At 42.4% G+C, this 16,466-nt stretch overlaps 4 protein-coding genes across 4 annotated transcripts; 1 reads left to right on the top strand and 3 right to left on the bottom strand.

The window, feature by feature from the left end:
- Nucleotides 1-2,336: 2,336 nt before the first annotated feature.
- Nucleotides 2,337-6,626, bottom strand: BCR41DRAFT_390807 (hypothetical protein). The gene is made up of 3 exons (XM_022028277.1): nt 6,445-6,626; nt 6,217-6,295; nt 2,337-6,095 (listed from the first exon to the last, which is right to left on the bottom strand). Exons 1-3 carry the CDS (start codon nt 6,517-6,519, stop codon nt 2,443-2,445), a joined length of 3,807 nt encoding a protein of 1,268 aa, XP_021875381.1. The 5' UTR covers nt 6,520-6,626; the 3' UTR covers nt 2,337-2,442.
- A 912-nt stretch (nt 6,627-7,538) lies between these two features.
- BCR41DRAFT_315055 (hypothetical protein) lies at nt 7,539-8,965 on the bottom strand (the record flags this gene model as incomplete). Its single annotated transcript, XM_022021204.1, has 2 exons — nt 7,539-8,700; nt 8,808-8,965. 2 exons carry the CDS (start codon nt 8,963-8,965, stop codon nt 7,539-7,541), a joined length of 1,320 nt encoding a protein of 439 aa, XP_021875382.1.
- Nucleotides 8,760-10,413, bottom strand: BCR41DRAFT_240582 (hypothetical protein). Its single transcript, XM_022020125.1, has 2 exons — nt 9,317-10,413; nt 8,760-9,199 (listed from the first exon to the last, which is right to left on the bottom strand). Exons 1-2 carry the CDS (start codon nt 10,077-10,079, stop codon nt 9,114-9,116), a joined length of 849 nt encoding a protein of 282 aa, XP_021875383.1. The 5' UTR covers nt 10,080-10,413; the 3' UTR covers nt 8,760-9,113.
- Nucleotides 10,414-11,122: 709 nt separating this feature from the next.
- BCR41DRAFT_390809 (hypothetical protein) lies at nt 11,123-16,145 on the top strand. Its single transcript, XM_022028278.1, has 10 exons — nt 11,123-11,872; nt 12,036-12,703; nt 12,817-12,868; nt 12,960-13,063; nt 13,168-13,287; nt 13,417-13,582; nt 13,686-14,824; nt 14,919-15,615; nt 15,719-15,807; nt 15,918-16,145. Exons 1-10 carry the CDS (start codon nt 11,287-11,289, stop codon nt 15,945-15,947), a joined length of 3,651 nt encoding a protein of 1,216 aa, XP_021875384.1. The 5' UTR covers nt 11,123-11,286; the 3' UTR covers nt 15,948-16,145.
- Nucleotides 16,146-16,466: the final 321 nt, after the last annotated feature.

Raw genomic sequence — 16,466 nt, forward strand, 5'->3', positions numbered from 1 at the left:
AAAAAAAAAAATGGAACATACCGATGGTGGAGAAAGAAACTATACAGAAATTAATGGCCTGATCAAACGTCCATTCTTCAAGCAGAGAGTATATGGTCGCTCCAATAATAATGACAATAGTCATCATGAACGAAGATATGATCAATGCCTTGAGTGTGGCTGACAATCCAGCGGAGGGAAATCCACGCCACCAATCGATAGTCAGCATAATGGCCACAATGACCGATAGAACCACAGCGATCACACAAGCAAGGAACCCATGAGAGTATTGTGTCCCTGGCAATAAACTGTGGGAGACAAGGAACGAAGACATGGCGGCGATACAGAACGCAGCTAGAGATCCATAAACCCATTATAAACCTCCCAGAAGTGTTAGTCTTTTTTTTTTATTTTTATTTTTTACTTTAACTCTCTTCTGAAATACCCTTTACCTTGAAAATATGTACAGATCACAGGCGTTTTTTTTAACCACGTCATTTTATCCATGATTCTTAAGGTCACGCCTAGGCAGCTCATCAAGGTAAATCCAATCGCCAGTCCTAAAAACCATCGTTCTCTTCTGGTGATGAGACCCCATTGTGCTAAATCTTCCCTGTCGCCCTTTTCAGCTTTATCATCACTAGGTGCTGATTCAATCCAGGCTGTATCTGCAAAGCAGCGAACGGTCGTCAGGATCGTGTACGCCTGGAAAACTGCGACCATCAAATAGGGTCCTGCTCTCTCCAGTTTAGGATGTGACATTGAAGAATCTATTCCTCCCAAGAATGAATGAGAAGGCTCGATGATGGAAGACGATGTCATTGACGATGGATATGGTGACGAACGTTGATGTTGTTGTCGGTATCGATATCGCTGCCGTTGTTGTCGTTCATCCTTTTGTAGGTTGTCATTCTGTTGACGAGTTAAATAATCTGGATATGCAAGTCCTCCTACTGCCATTCCTCCTGGCCCAAAGTCGAGACTTAAAAAGCTACTGCCACTCAATCTGGACTTTGAGCTCCTCTTCTTATCTGATTGAAAAGCGGTTTGTAGGTACGCATGACGATTGTTATTGCTGTTATTGTCAAGAGAAGGCCCTCCTTTTCCTCCTTCGTGTTCTCCTCTTCCACCTCCACCTCCACTCCTTCTGTTTCCTATTCTATCACTCTCAACAAGAGGGGATGCTCGACTAAGTCTGGGCATGACATGGATAGCTTGAAGATCGATGTTCTTTTCATCTTCATGGACTTTCGGCCCAAACTCGATTGTGTTGTCAACGGGACAGTGTCCTTCTTGGAGCGTTAGTGTGAGAGGAGACAATAAAGCCGTGAAACCACTACCGTCGTTGTTGGTGGTGTTGTCCTTGACGTTAACATTATCATCACTCCCATGGTTTTTTTCATTCCTGATTTCAGAAAACATTATCGACATCTTTTTGACACGCTCCCCTTTTTTTTTTTTAAAGGAATTTTTTCTTTTTGAGCAATGAGGATTTTTTTAAGTTGGTCAAAATATATATCAAAATAGGAGCCGAATAAAGCCCGTCATGCAACATGGCAGTTTTTTTGTTATTATTAGTGCAGGGAAAGAGATCAGAGTAGAAAAGTACTCTTTCCTTCTTTCTTTTTTTGATGAATGCGCGTTCGGTATGGAGAACAACAAGTAAAGCAGTGGTGATCAAGATTTGAATCAGGGACAAAAAAAAACTTTTGGAGACACAAAAAAAAAAAAAAAAATTAACTTTAAAGGAATAGCGCGGGGAAGCACAGACGACGTTGCAATTGTCGTTGCAGTTGCAATTGGGGAAGAGGGGAACACAGGGGAAGATCGCGAGAAAAATGTAAAAAAATATAATGATTTTAAGAATAGTAAAATAAAGAATAGTAAAATAAAGAATAGTAAAATAAAGAAATTGAAAATTAAGAGTAGATTGAATTGAGTGGAGGGTGGTAATAGTGAGTGGAGAATGAAGAATGAATGGAGAATGAATGGAGAATGAATGGAGAATGAAGAATAGTAAATGTACGAATGAATTCCTTAAAGTTAAGGAGGAATAAAATCATGACATGAAGAAGCCAGGAGATATTGACAAACACACCAGACACCAAGATGTGCAGTACATGTATTCAATACACTTTTTTTTTTTTTTTTTTTTTTTTTTAAAAAACTATCCTATGCATAGATCTACAAAAAATAAAAAAAAAATATTTATATCTCCCTCATCTCAATAGTCATCAAATGCAATGGGGAAATGGACCCTTGGCCATTGACCTATAGCAGTAGCAGCAACAAACATGAGCCCCATGTATAAAAGGAGAAGTATATCCAACCATGTGTTCCTCATTGTCTCTATCTATGCTGCTTTCTGAATTGGAGATGAACAGAAAATGTCCATTCATCTCCCATTTATTTTTGTCTTGTGGACAATAAATTAACAGGAATGAGCAGAACCTAAGGTAGATCTTAATCTCTGTCCTTACCATCCTTATCATCCTTCTCGTTGCTAGCAACAATGTTTATATCCACACTCCCAAGGAGAGTCTCTGACACATGATCGACGCCATTAGAAATAGTCTTTGCCTCCGCCACCTTTTTTTCTAAAGCATTGTCATCTTCAGCATTCTGACCGTGCTCTTGGTCTCGTTTTGCCTTGTTGCTCCTCGGAACAGAAGCAGTAGTATCAATATCCGCTGAGGAGGATGAATGATTACTAGACGTTCCTTCCTTGAATGCACTCGAAAGGGATGCATTCGATGCTTTCGAAATCAATGATGACGCCGACCCAGCAGGTCCTGCTACAGAAATGACACCTCCAGCGATTCTACGCCGAGATCTTTTAGTGCGATTGTCATTAGATTCTCCTCCACCTGGACTCTTGTCGGCAGTTATGCCTGGATTGTCTTCGCCCGCTAGTCTGAGATTAGCTGGTCCTTCTTCCCCTTCCTTAACCTTTGTAGGATTATCCTGCTTGCCCTCTTCAGGACCATCTATCGACAAGGGCAACGATGTAGATTGAAGTAAACTCTCTTGATCCTCCTCTGCTCCAGCCTGCTCATTCCTCTCAGGCTTTAAAAGACTTGCTCCCAATCCGAATGGCTTCTTATCACTGTCCTTATTGTTGACCTCCACCTCTGAATTGTGTGCTTCTGCCGGGTCCTGGATAGATACTTTCTGTTCTAAAATGTTGCTGTTTGAGTCAGACTCATTATGTTCATTACTACTAGCTTCATTTTCATTCTGATCCAAGCTGATAGGATTGAGATCCGATTGTTCCACAACTGGCTTCGCGCTAGTGGCTACATTCTTCATCTCCTCATGGTTGACTAATGATTCCTTAGCTCTAGAAGCAATAGCATCAGGATGAGCATCAGATTCGTCCAATACAAGACTGGATTTAGAGCTACACGTGGTCAAAAGCGGTCGCGTAGGGGGACTGAAGCCAGTTGTCGTTTGTACATCTTGTGTTTTTTCCCCAGCATTTTCAGATTGACTTGAGCGATCTGTGTGGATTTTACGTCGCCTTCCTTTGCCAATAAAATTAGGAGATATGGAAAGTAATGATGATGATGATGATGATGGCGATGTTGACAATGACTCCGCAGATCTGGTAGCCATATAAGTCATAAATGGGCTACTGGAAGAGGCTGAAGCAGATACCAAGATAGTGTTAGAGGGTAGTGCATTTAGTTTTGCAGCACTTAGATCAGCAAGCTCATCCTTGTCAACATGGCTCAGCGTTGTACGATCGAGCGTATTTTCATTAAAAAGTTCGGCCGAGTTCTTCTCCTGCTGCGTTTTTTGCGCTGGCTCATCCTTTCCAGGTAATGTGCTAGAGTCAGAGGCTGTCTTTCTTTGATCCTCCACAGGTTCTGATAGTTGACCGACACTCTGTAATTGCCGTCGCAAACTTTCAAGAGACAGTAAAGACGAAGTTGCGGGGCCAGTGGTAGTTGAGAGTTTCACTGAAGGCTGGTCGTCATCAAAATTAAACTGGTCTTCCTCACTTCCTTGTTGGAAAGGCTCAAACTTCCTGCCAGTGCTAAATACTCGATCTTCATTGTCCTGTGGCTCGTCTATGTCGCTTTCTTCCTCCCCCTTCAAATCTTGGTTTGCCAGAGTGTCCACCGATTCAAGTTCTTCTATATGATTTTTGGATTCATGAACCAGACCTTTGACCTGAGCAAGTAGGTTGTTGATTTCATCAGTGTCATCATTCCCACCCTGTAAATCCTTCGCCTTGCCTTTGCCCTTATCCACTGTGGTCAGTTTTTGGAAGAAATCGCCTCCGCCATCTTCTTGATCACTATCAGAGTGGTCGTTAGGGTTGATCCCTAGGAACTGTAAAACATCTTGTGATCGTCCTGGAGATCCCGAGTTATCTTGTTTGTCTCCAATCTTGCTAAAGCTGGCGCTGCCGTCATCGTCTGAACTAAGATCGTCAAAAAGTCCTTTGCTATCATTGCTATCATCGTTCAAAAGCTCACTCATAATATCGTTGATCTCTGTCTCTGAGACAGGAGCTCTTGGCAAAGCTGGTCGAGATGGCTTAGGCACTAAAGGTTCTAGGTCATGCTCTGGAGCAACAACATGTTCGAAAGAATCATTCTGCACGTTATCTCCGGATAAGGACGTCGACTCATCGCTGTCTTCATTATTCAAAGGCGTTTCATAGCAAGGTAGCTCTTCACCGTTGAATAAAGGCTCAATTTCAAGACTCTCATCAATTAATTGTTGTTTGTTGAGGAAAGGGCGCGAGAGGAGCCAGTGGTGAAGAGTAATATCTCCATTGCCCAAAGAGGCCAAGTCCAAGATCGGAGTTAGAGGTAACTTCATACCATCAATCTGGACTGGTTCACGGTGTTTGGTGTTTCCGTTATGAAATTTTGATGACTTATCATCCATATCCTGACGGTCAAAGGAGCTTGATCCATTGGTTCTACATTGATTCAAAAGCGCTGATACTGCTGACAGCTTGCGTGCTCCTGGAGCTGAAAGGACGATATCACTTGATCCTCCTGTCGACTCTTGTCCTGTGAGGTATGAGTTGATAATGGATTTAACTTCGTCCATATGGTACCTCATCCAAGGAATAGCTATTAGTGCTCCTTTTCCAACATCTTGAAACGAATCCAGTTTCTGCATGAGCGTGTCTTTATAACACTGTACGTTATCCTGTGCCCGATAAATCGACACTAATCGCTTGAAGCTTTCCTTTGTCTTAGAGTTGACTCCGGACCACGATTTGTGCATTCGCTTAATCTCCGGGCTGGTAAGCGCCTTCATGATTGCCATAAAGCTGTTGAAGTTCCTATAAACATTCAGTAGGATATTGGCTACTTTGATCATATGTACCACTGCATTGGTATGTATTGGAGTATGGCCCTTAGCTGGTGCGGGGCTTCCGTTAGTTGAAGAATTGCGATGGGTATTCCAATCCATAAGCAGAAGATGAGCGACACTATGGACGATATATATCTCAAAATCGATGCAACGTTGAGAGGGAGATGATTTACGATCAGCACGAACGAGATCTTTTGGAATAGCAATCTCCTTAAAGAGCTGTGTGTCAATAATCGTTAGCTGCCTAGCTATCATATCAGGATCCCATGAGGTGATGGTTGAAGCCGCAACGGACTGAATTTGGACATTAATTGCATCTACTTTGGTTTGTTGAATTCGTTTATCTTCAGTCAGTCGTCTTAAGGTAGCCAAGCCGTGGGAGCCGCTACTTGACCCTTGTTTTGCCTGCTCGAACTTTTGGGTGGCCTGTGAGAGCGCATACGAATTCAAGAGGTACTGTCTTGTTAGAGGCGAGATAGGGATCATCGGTATATTCTTCTTGGTCCTTTTGTTGAGCGGTGATGTCGTGGCAACTGAACGTTGGGAAATGCGTGAAGAGGCAAGGCCTGAGCGACCTTGTGTCGATTGCAGTGGTGAAGCATTAGGTCTAGATTGCTTGGACGCGACAGAGTTGGATGATACAGTTCTTGAAGGTAGTTTTGTTATGGCTATTGTAGGGGTTTTGGCTTGGTCCATAATATCCTTAATCCTGCGTAAAATTTCTTGGGCATGAGCAAAGAGCTGGGTATAATTAGCAGGGCTTGACACAACTGTGTCTAATGGATGAAAATATCATGAAAACACAGTATATAATATATGCGTAAAAAAATTAGATGTTGCAAGATCTATGCTGCTTGCCTGTCTGCATCCTTTGATATCTTATGTAATCTAATCTACCTTGGTTTTTGAAGACAACCTGCGTTCCTAAAATCCGCAAGATGATCCCATGTGCTTCCACATATGTCGCATATGCACTCTGTTGTTTGTTCCCAAATATCAGTTTCAGTTTGTAGAGAACAATGGTTATTCGTCTGCGATAATACAAGTCGCCATTGTCATATTAAAGGAAGCAGAATTCATTCTGCCTGACGATTATGTATAAAAGGGAAAGTAGACTTCTCATACCTTTAAATCGCCCGAGTCTTGTTGTATCTTGGCGTCCTTAAGCAAGGACGCGTATTTTGTCATGTCGGATTCCATGATGGCTTTGGGAATGATGAGTGTCTCGCTTTGTCCTTACGATGAGTTGCCGGGCTCCGTTATTCGAATTTCGTGAAAAATGTAGTTGCTAATGCCAAAGAGACGAAATGGCAGTAAAAAGTAAAGAGGGGAAAAAAAGGGGTCGAGGCTTTTTTTTTTTTTTTTTTTTTTTTTTGGCTCAAGGGGCATTCTGTTGTTCGTGATGGACGCGCGATTAGTGATAAAAGTTTTCTATCGCCATGCAAAGGTTTCTGTATTCAACAGTTGAACAGCGGGCATCGACCACAACAGATAGGCAGTAAGATCTTGTTTGCTTGGCTCTGGCCTCAATCTGCTCTCAGGTCTTTTACATCTTTACTCATCTTTTTTCTCCATATCCAACCTCAACAATACTAAACCCATTGTCTTTGGTCACCACTTGATCACACTGACGGAAGGGTCCGCCCTTGAACGCTAGAATATCCTCACTCGAGCCTATCACGATGATATCCACTTAATGTTCACTCATGTTCTGTGGGTAAAAGCTCGTGGCCATGAAGACCCAAAAATCCAAAAAGTTACGGCGTATCGACTTCACTTAACTTATTGGAAAATGACTGATTCACTTGAATCGATTCAGATGGAAAGTCCTTTCAGACGATATCCTCCATAAAGCTGTTAAATCCAGAGCAATGTTGCCAGTGGGTTCAAAATCCAGGTCCGTATTATGGTCTGAAGGTGCTTCGGAAAAAATCCATATTGCCATTGTTGTCAATAATAGGTCTAAGAGGAGATTCAGCAGTGGGGAAGCTCTAATGAACATGGTTCAGATACGATTTGAAATTCATGTCACTGTCCATACAATCAGGACTCATGAGCGAAGAGTTTGAGATTGAAGCTCTAACTAAAACCGGATCAGAGGTATGTCGAGAGACAAGATCAATGAAAGTACTAATGAGTGCTCTTCGTTGTTGTCTCCTAAGGAGCAGTAGAAAAACCACACTTCTTTCATTTGGCATTCGCTCTTTATTTTTCTATGTTTACAGGAATGCCTTGGATTGTTGTGCTGCGCTTTTGAGACCATAGATTACTGCACCTCTTGCAACCGCCAGCTCTGCCTTTTGAACCATAACAAACTTCTGGATCATACCCTTGCCAACATGTGCGCCTGGATTTTCTTCTGTTTCAATCGCCGCCAGCACCAACTTGTTATAAAGATATTTGTTGGATCCAAGTCCTCCTACTAGGAACATGACAGCGCATACAGGGTGAACTTTGGACTGCTCCCAGATCAAGTTCTGAATTCGTTGGATGACTGGATCAAATACCTCTTCGCACAATTCCTTCCCACTCAGCGACATGTATTCGTCCTCCATCCAGCTCGGTGCAGGGCTCAACTCGCTGACGTCCAATCCCATAGGCACCAAGATATGTTTAACCTCGTCAACGGCATTTGCATCAAATTGTGATTTAATCTCATCAAAGCCTTCCAGCAATGTCTCGAATGCCTTTTGTCGCTGAGGCTTCGCATCAATATCCAATCCTGTTAGGCGCCTGAGAACCAAATCCTTGAACCTTCGATCTAACATGACGGATCCACAATCTTCGGCATGTGAACTTGATAGACGCACAAACTGGCGTACTCCTAATGAATCATCTACACGGAACGCAGTAACATGTGTGGTCAGACCACCAGCATCACATATCATAAAGATGTCGCTATCCCGTAGAGACTCAAATTCGATACAGTGTTCTCGACAATATGTCGCTGCTGCTTCTGCCTCAGTGATGACCGTCATATTGGGTGCTGGTGTTTGTAAAATCACGCCTGCTTCCACATAGCATCTTAAAACTAATTCTCGAGTCGGCAATGTCCATGCCTGTGGGACTGTAATGCAGTAATGCATGGGAATGGATTCTGCAGAGAGAACCTGAGTTTTGTTGACTTCTTCAACGAGATGTTGGTGAACACTCCTAATATACTGTGTAAAGACATCTGTCAAATATAAGCCCTGCTCGAGACGTCCACGTGCACCCTGATCAAAAAGCTGTAATTTATAGTCCCGAATGAGGACTTTATCGGTCTTTGAGCGTTTGTAACTTGATAGAGCAGAGGAGCCCCAATCCAGGAGTGATTTACCCTCGGTTGTTTTGTATAAGCTGACCGTTGGGACCTTGGCATATGCACTCAAATGCTTCGGCCTTTGAGGGAATAGTGTTTTAGTGGTGGTGAGTATGTTGTGTATAAGAGAATGCGGGAGATCAAAATCGACGTTATTTCATGACTCCTTTAAAGAATTTGTCCTTACCATTTCACAATGTCAATCATCTCACCATCGTTCTGGTGAGAGTAGGATACACCTGTGAAAGTATTTCCAAAGTCAATACCAACAACTATTCCTGCTTGCTTTGGAGTCCTGAGTTTCCATTCTGATGAGCTCTTGGCTCTTTCGTGGATACTGACCATCTTGCCGTCCTTAGTCACATCCATGTCCTCGCTCCAAAAGTCTGCCAGTAGCGTATTGGTCCTTTGCTTGATCTACAGCAAATTTCAAATGAATTGTCCGTTCAGGTTTCCCCTCGGATCCAATAAAAATCAAGAAAAAAAAAGTTTGTCATCTTACATGTATCCGAGGGACGGGGCGTTCAAGAAGTGCTTTGGTTCTAAGAGGATTTTTAATGATGCTTGGCGGGCCTGCAGCTGTGGAGTAGTAAAGGACAAATCAACTGTTAATTGATAAAAATAACAAACGTACAACTTTTTTTTTTTTTTTTTTTTTTTCAGGCATTAATATGTAACTGCTTTATTTTGGCTTACCTATCAGAATCGGTCTCATATTTCCAACCAAGGGTAATCTTGCCAATCCAGGGGAAGAAATGATCTTGGCGTTACCAACAGAGATTGATGCTGGAGGACGCATCACGATCGGTGGCCGGATGATGGTCCCATTTGCAGAGAGGACGTTGAATCCCGGAACAGCTGGAAGGATCGTAGGAGTCCCAAGCACATAACCCGGCGGCAAAGATATATTTTGCGCATTTGCGTTTATGGACCCTGCATGGCCAGCATTGAAGTGAGGTTGAGATTGAGAAGTGAAAGAAGCTTGAGTCGCAAGCTGAGGCCTCAGTTGTTGTGCTGTTGTTTGTACTCCAACAACCCCAGCTGCAACTGTACCTGTGGGCTTAATATGGGCAGCAGAAACAGCTGGAGCAGTACTTACCCCAGATACAGGAGCATAGTATTGCTGTTGCTGTACATTATTATGCGAGGGTGAGATATGAGTTAGTGGATGAACAGGATATATCTGTTGTACTTGCTGATGTTGCTGCAGAGGGGTAGAGCCTGGAGCAACGGTATAAATAGGACGAGCATTGATGGGCTGAATCGGTTGTTGTTGCTGTTGTTGTTGAAGCGGATGATGGGTATACGGCAATGGTTGCTGTTGATGAGTGGAGGAGGAAGAGGAGGAGGGAGGGTTTTGGATATGCGATTGGTGTTTCAGTTGCATCTGGGCAAACTGGGTGTATGGAACAGCCACGTTGACGGGCTGTGCCTGGGGTCGAGGTTGTTGGTACATCATAACAAAGGCTTAGCTTCGATTATAGAGCCAAGTCTGGTTCTGGGGATGTTGGAATGTGATACGAAAATGTATGAACTATCCCTTGGATGAAAAGATAAAAGTGATGGATAAAGGGAAGAATGAAAGTGGTTAGATAGGTTGATGGGACGGAAGAGTATTGGGGATGAGAAAGACAAAAGGGCGGGAAAATATATGAGAGCAAGAGAAAGAAAAAGAAAGAAGGAAAGAAAGAGAGAGAAGAAGAGAGAACTTTGTTGCCCTTGTTTTTCATTCTTTTGCTTTTGCCACAGGTCGACGGACACAACCCATTCGACTGAACAACACAACGAACGACCTTTTCATTCACAGTAAACAATCCATTGGAATTCTTTTTTTTTTTTTTTTTTTTTTTAATATGAGAGCAGGAACTGACAAGAAAAACAAAAATATACAAAATCCTGTAATGTATGGTTTATCTGACCTGGAGCCATCTGTTGGTTCGTTTGCCCCCTTACTGGGCATGTTAATACATTCTCATTACTCTTAAATAACTATAGGTCTAAGCGTGGGCAAAGGAGAAAGACCGTTCTTCAGATGTTACCCAATTGAACCTTCTAGTTGTCAAACAGCCAGGGGAAAACAGTTGTAGTCTAGTAAGATATAGTAATTCCAAGGCCCTATTGATCATTTTGATCCGCAGAACATTCCAGGATGGGTGTGTGGATCATGGCGGAGCTGAACGACATGTCTACTTCCCCTGTATCCCCATGTATCCCCCCTGTATCCCTGTATTCGATTCGATCGTAATGTACAACTCTTGAGCCCTATTTTATATTTCTTTTTTTTTGTGCTGAATAGGTGTGGGCAAAGAATAAATGTGCTTCCCACTTCACTTTGCCCTTAGCCCGACGCCTTATTGAAGATAGCCTCCAGAGATTTTAATAAACATGTAGTCAGGGAGATTTCAATATAACCAAAGAGAAATGTACAAAGGATAAAAAAACAAGACATGTCTGTTTCTGCAGTCAACTTTAAATCTTCAGTGCCCCTTCTTGTGATTCCTCCTTTCTCTTTACCACGTTCCTGCCTTTTTTCTCATTCTCAGTTCATTGCTTCCATCATCGCTTTCACACACACTTTTTTTATTTTTTTATTTCTTTTAAATTATTTTCTTTTTCTTCTGCAGTCTCATTGCAGCTGCAACCTCAGTCTTCTTATTGCTCTGGACATGATAGGTATCCAACACAGGGAAAACTCTGACAATAATACTTCTCTTACCGCTCCAAAGATTATAATGGCGCCTCTTTCCACCGAAAGTATCTTGGATCCTCTGAATGCCACAGTAGATATTATTTCAACCGATTATCAGCCGCAGAAAGTCAAGCATGTCCGAGACCAGGAAGAAACCGAAGAAACGCAACATAAGAATATAATCAAGTCCCTTCAACATAATAACTTCAGTCCTAACAGTCTGGACCATGATTCTCAGCGCGGCAGCAGCGACAGCACCTCTCGGCTCGAAGAAACAAGCGTAAATGGTGCCTCACTAGACACCAATTCCTTCCCGAATCCACAAAACCAAAGAGGTGAATTCGAATCGATGGAGGATACCATTCGGGACAAGCAGCAAATGGATAAGCAACAGGGGGCTGAGCATGAGCAACCCTTGGAGGGCCAGCACGAAGTCACCAACGCAGTTGGTATAACGGAAACAGTGATGGGAGAAGTTGTGACCCACTCAATAGCATTAACCACAAATACATTGTCCATGCAGTCATCGCAGCAACAGGAACAGCAACAGCAACAGCAAGGAAGTATGTTTTTATAATACTCATTCTTTAATGACTCTCATTGCTCTCATTGATGCAACACTGTTATTGTTGTACATGGCAATCATTTGGTAGTAGACGAATGGCGATGCTCATCCAAAAAAAAAAAAAAAAAAAAAAAAAACAATTATTTTTTGATCTTTGATAGTTATCAGTAGCAGACCTAAATTGAAACGACCGCCACTACGACCCATTGACCTCGGCAGCGTGCCCAAAAAGTCTATTCTCAAGAAGGAGACTGCCTACCCTTTTATCGAACAACCTGCTAAAAATCCTGTCTTCAAGTCACAATGGCTACAGAGCACTGTAAACAAACTGGCCGTCATGGGTGGGCCTTCGACACCCACCGCCTATACAGCTCAATCAACTTCCATGTTCAGGAAACTGGTTTTACAAGCAGCAGCAGCCACCTCACCCTCTCCAACATCACCTTCTGGATCCCATCGACCTGCAGGACCACCTATTTTTACCAACAATGAAAGGTCACGTTACTCTTTAGCTGACACTGAGGGAAGCTCCAGTTCATTGTTGTCTGATAAGGCGTTAAAGCATGTAAGGTTTTCTGTAGGGCAATTGACGACAGAACATATCTTCCATCATGACGATGCCTATGAGTCCGCGGAGGAAACCGAGCCCTCAAAGACACAGGTTCAGATTATTACGACACCTGCTCCGCCTAAAAAATTACTCACAACGACAGACGGCGTTGTAGTAGATGACAACATTTATACAGCCAAGGAGATTATGAACTATTATCTAGTTGCGTGCAACACTCGCGAGGAGTCTCCAATTGATCGTCTTATCAATGATATGCATGTATGTAGATTCACACAATCTTGATCATTTTTCTATTGCAAGGACAAAAAAAAAAAAAAAAAAAAAAGAGTTTCACGAGAGACTCATCAATATGTATTCTGTCTCTCTTTTAGGCTGCCGCAAGCAGACCATCGAATCCACTGTTAACTACTATAGATCTGACAGGTAATCATACAGACATTTCGTTATTTTCATTAGACAACTGAAAATACCCACACTAAACTCCTTTTTTCTTCCCCCCCTTTTTTTTTACCAGGTGAACCCTTACCACGAAAGACATTAGATCCAATTGCAGATGTTCTCACGCTGGAATTCGGATTGAAGCAACTCTATCTGGATAACTGTAATCTGGAGGACGATGTAAGTTAGGCGGAGTACATAAAGGATCATTTGTCATCTGTGATAACACCAGCTTTGATCAGTCATTTACCATTCTCAATGTTACTTCGGGGCTATGATAATAGACACTGAAAATGCTACTCTACAGCTTGCTGCTCACAGACACGTTGACTGTGCTCAGTGTCCAGGATAACAAGAAGATAAAGTCAAACGGGTTCAAATACATTTCGGTTTTCGTTAAAAAGGTATTTTTTGTATTTAAGTCATGCTTATTTTGACTCTAAGTAGTTGTCGTGCATCTGAGTTTATATATTTTTGACAATCAAACATTTTTTTATTTTTATTTTTATTTTTTTATTTAATCATGATATCAGACTAAAGCGCTCAAGGTTTTAAATGTATCTGGAATTGCAATGGATAAACGGTCAATCGAGTTCTTGGCGCATGCTCTCAAAGTCGGTCGCCTTGGCTTCGGATCAAGATTAGAGGAGTTACGTATGGACCGCTGTGGATTGCGAGGAAATCTGCTTGAGATCATGGGTGAGTAAAAGGAGAACGCCAAAGCAAGCAAGCCTTTTATACCTTACCGTCATGCTTTCTAACTTGGCCAATGTCTACGTGAAAACCTGTTGATATTTTATAGCACCTGCAATAAGGGAATCAAACTTGAGGAACGTATCTATGCGATCTAACAGAATCGGTTCTTCAGGAGGGGTCTGGATTGGTGTTCTGATACGTGACTATGATGATCAATTAAATGCGGCCATTCCTATTAACAATGAAGAGCAAGGGTTTAAGAGAGTGTTCCCAGGAATTTCTAATCCAGAGCTTCTGAAGCGTACCCGTGGTGTTGAAGTATTGGACATCTCCGATAACGACCTTCGACAAGGTGCAGATTATGTGGCTCAGACTCTACGTCGCAACATGTCTCTTAAATCACTAGTTATGACACACAATAATCTTGATCCTGCTCGCCTTGCTGTCCTTGCAGACGCACTTAAACTCAACATCGGCTTGGAGTCGCTTGATCTTAGTCATAATCGTGTATGCGGACCTACTGTTACTGGCATCAATGCGTTGACCCAAAAGTTGTCATACAATAAGACACTCAAGAAGTTGACACTGTCTAATACAGGACTTCAATCAGAAGGAGCTATTGCTCTCGCCGAGTTCCTGCCCGAGACGCGCACCCTGACTCAGCTGGATCTGACAGGAAACGATCTCGTGGATATTGCTGGTGTGATGGCATTGTCTGTGAGCATCCGCATGAACAACAGCTTGACCTGTTTAGACTTGAATGTACCGCCCAATGACGCAGAATTTGCACGTCTATCGCGCGATATCCTTCGTGCATGCATTCGAAATATGGAGGAGAAGACGGGATCAAATGCAGGCATGCCTTCTCCAGATGTCATGCCGAGCAATACGATCTTTAGTCAACCTTCGTCTCCATTTATATCCGGACTATCTACAGCAGCAGATGAGGACAGGCGATGGCAATTACTCGAGAGCGTCGCTGGCGAGCTCTACCGAACGAGAGAGGCGCTTGGTGCTATGGAGAAGGCCCTCAATCATGAGAAGGCGATGCGTCGTAATTGGCTTGAGCACTTTTATCGTAAAAATGCTGTACCGCTGCCCAATACATTGACGGGAGAAAATGGTCACGTAGGAGACCCACATACATCCACGCCTCCACTGGAGCCTATTCCTGCCACTCCAGAGGAGAAGAAAATGCTTGAAGTCGCAAAAGGTGTTCTTTATCGTGCACCTCCACAGATTGAGGTACTTTCTAGACATGTAAACGCCCACATACTTGCTTACTGATAGAATAGTTATGTTAAACTAACTAATTTTTTATGGCTCGTGAATGTTTCAGATGCTGTACCATCAATGCAAACGCCATCAAGCGAATATTTTGAATCTCAATAGCAGGATTGATAATGACAAGGCATTGCATGAGCTGGAAACAATGTATAACCTTTTGAATGTCTTTTTGGAGGCATATCTTGTTCTTTTTGCTCTACCAGAGATACCCAATCATGTTGTTATCAGACCACGAACAAACTCTCTTCAGCCTGCCGATTCTGCAGAGGGTCCAGCGTCGTCAACCAACTTAGCTGAGAGCTCAAAAAAGGCCTTAGTAGATAGTGAGATAGCACATGAAAAAAAAACAGCCCAGGATCAGGTCGTACCTCAGACTCTCTCAGAGGAACCAGAGTCCGATATTGATTCATCATTTTTGCTTGAAGATGAAGATGACATGGACGACGAGGTCTATACCAACGATGCTCTGATTGATGTCCGCCGGACCAAGTTACTATCTGACCATCGTTCAGGACAATCATCTCCCCCGAAGCTGACATCTATCGATGGTCAATTTGATCCAGAGCGTGGTACGGAAGATGGAGATGGGGATGATGAAATAGTCACCAAGAATTATTCTAGCAGAGGATTCAAGCCAACGCCAGTCAATACAGAGAGTGTAGTTCGTATAGAGGCTGAAAAATCTCCGTCTACGCTTGCCAGTCCTCTTGAGAAGCTACGCAAAGCAGTTGAGGAAGAGGAAGGAGAGGGTATATGACTATAACTAGAAACAAACCTTGCAACATCTGTATGCTCGGATTTTTTTTTTTTTGTGGTGTTTCTAATCTTATTTTTAATTTTTCCCTTGCATAGTGCTGCGACGTGGAAAGGATTTGCTTGAAAATGGATTAGAGAATGGCCTTGAGGACGAAACCATGTCAGGCGAGGAATTGAAAATTCAGGTAAAAGGAGAAAAAAAAAAGTGAAAGCTTTGAAATTTAATATTGCCTCAATATCGAGCCTAAACAGACTGTTCTTCTCGCTCCTTTGCCTGCTGCTCTTTTTGTTTTAGCTCCTTACCAGTGAAAATCATTCACCATAGAAAAACAAAATCTGTCTAAAATTCTTGTACTAATGCGCAAATATCAAAGAGTACTTTTATTTCTTGAAGGATTGTATGGCCAAAGAAAATATTCTGTCTATCTTAATGTGATTCTCACCACAAATACATATTTTTTTTATACATTTAAAAGAGTGATGAGACTACTTAACTTATTAAAGCAGAGAACTTGCATGGCCCCAAAAATGTGGTTGTAGTATTGAGTTATTGTGGAGGCAACTGCCACTAATGTATTAAGCGAGTGTTTGGTGTTCATTGCCGCTCTTCTATACCATATCACATTGTTGTTGTCGTTCTGTGTTTGCAATGACAATGGTGGTAATTGAGGTAGCTAAAGCCATGAGTATGGCTGGATGAGATAATACGATAAAAGAAGAATCATGGAGAAGTTTTACTAACTCGTCATTTGGATCAGGCATGTTGTGCCGATAAAATGAATGATTGAAAATAGGAAAGGAAAGAAACGGGGGAAAGTGAGAGAAAAGGCTGGGCGTAGCCCTC

This window comes from Lobosporangium transversale (genome assembly GCF_002105155.1).
Source record: "Lobosporangium transversale strain NRRL 3116 chromosome Unknown BCR41scaffold_83, whole genome shotgun sequence".
NCBI classification, from domain to species: domain Eukaryota; kingdom Fungi; phylum Mortierellomycota; class Mortierellomycetes; order Mortierellales; family Mortierellaceae; genus Lobosporangium; species Lobosporangium transversale.

Excerpts from the sequence above, each read along its gene's own strand:
- BCR41DRAFT_390807 (XM_022028277.1), bottom strand. The coding sequence starts at position 6,519 with ATGGAATCCGACATGACAAAATACGCGTCCTTGCTTAAGGACGCCAAG. Across the intron at positions 6,296-6,444 it reads AAGACTCGGGCGATTTAAAG|AGTGCATATGCGACATATGT; the intron begins GTATGAGAAGTC and ends AACAAACAACAG. Across the intron at positions 6,096-6,216 it reads GGTTGTCTTCAAAAACCAAG|ACACAGTTGTGTCAAGCCCT; the intron begins GTAGATTAGATT and ends TTCATCCATTAG.
- BCR41DRAFT_240582 (XM_022020125.1), bottom strand. The coding sequence starts at position 10,079 with ATGATGTACCAACAACCTCGACCCCAGGCACAGCCCGTCAACGTGGCT. Across the intron at positions 9,200-9,316 it reads TATGAGACCGATTCTGATAG|CTGCAGGCCCGCCAAGCATC; the intron begins GTAAGCCAAAAT and ends ACTACTCCACAG.
- BCR41DRAFT_390809 (XM_022028278.1), top strand. The coding sequence starts at position 11,287 with ATGATAGGTATCCAACACAGGGAAAACTCTGACAATAATACTTCTCTT. Across the intron at positions 12,704-12,816 it reads GTCTTATCAATGATATGCAT|GCTGCCGCAAGCAGACCATC; the intron begins GTATGTAGATTC and ends TCTCTCTTTTAG. Across the intron at positions 13,064-13,167 it reads ACTGTAATCTGGAGGACGAT|ACACTGAAAATGCTACTCTA; the intron begins GTAAGTTAGGCG and ends CTATGATAATAG.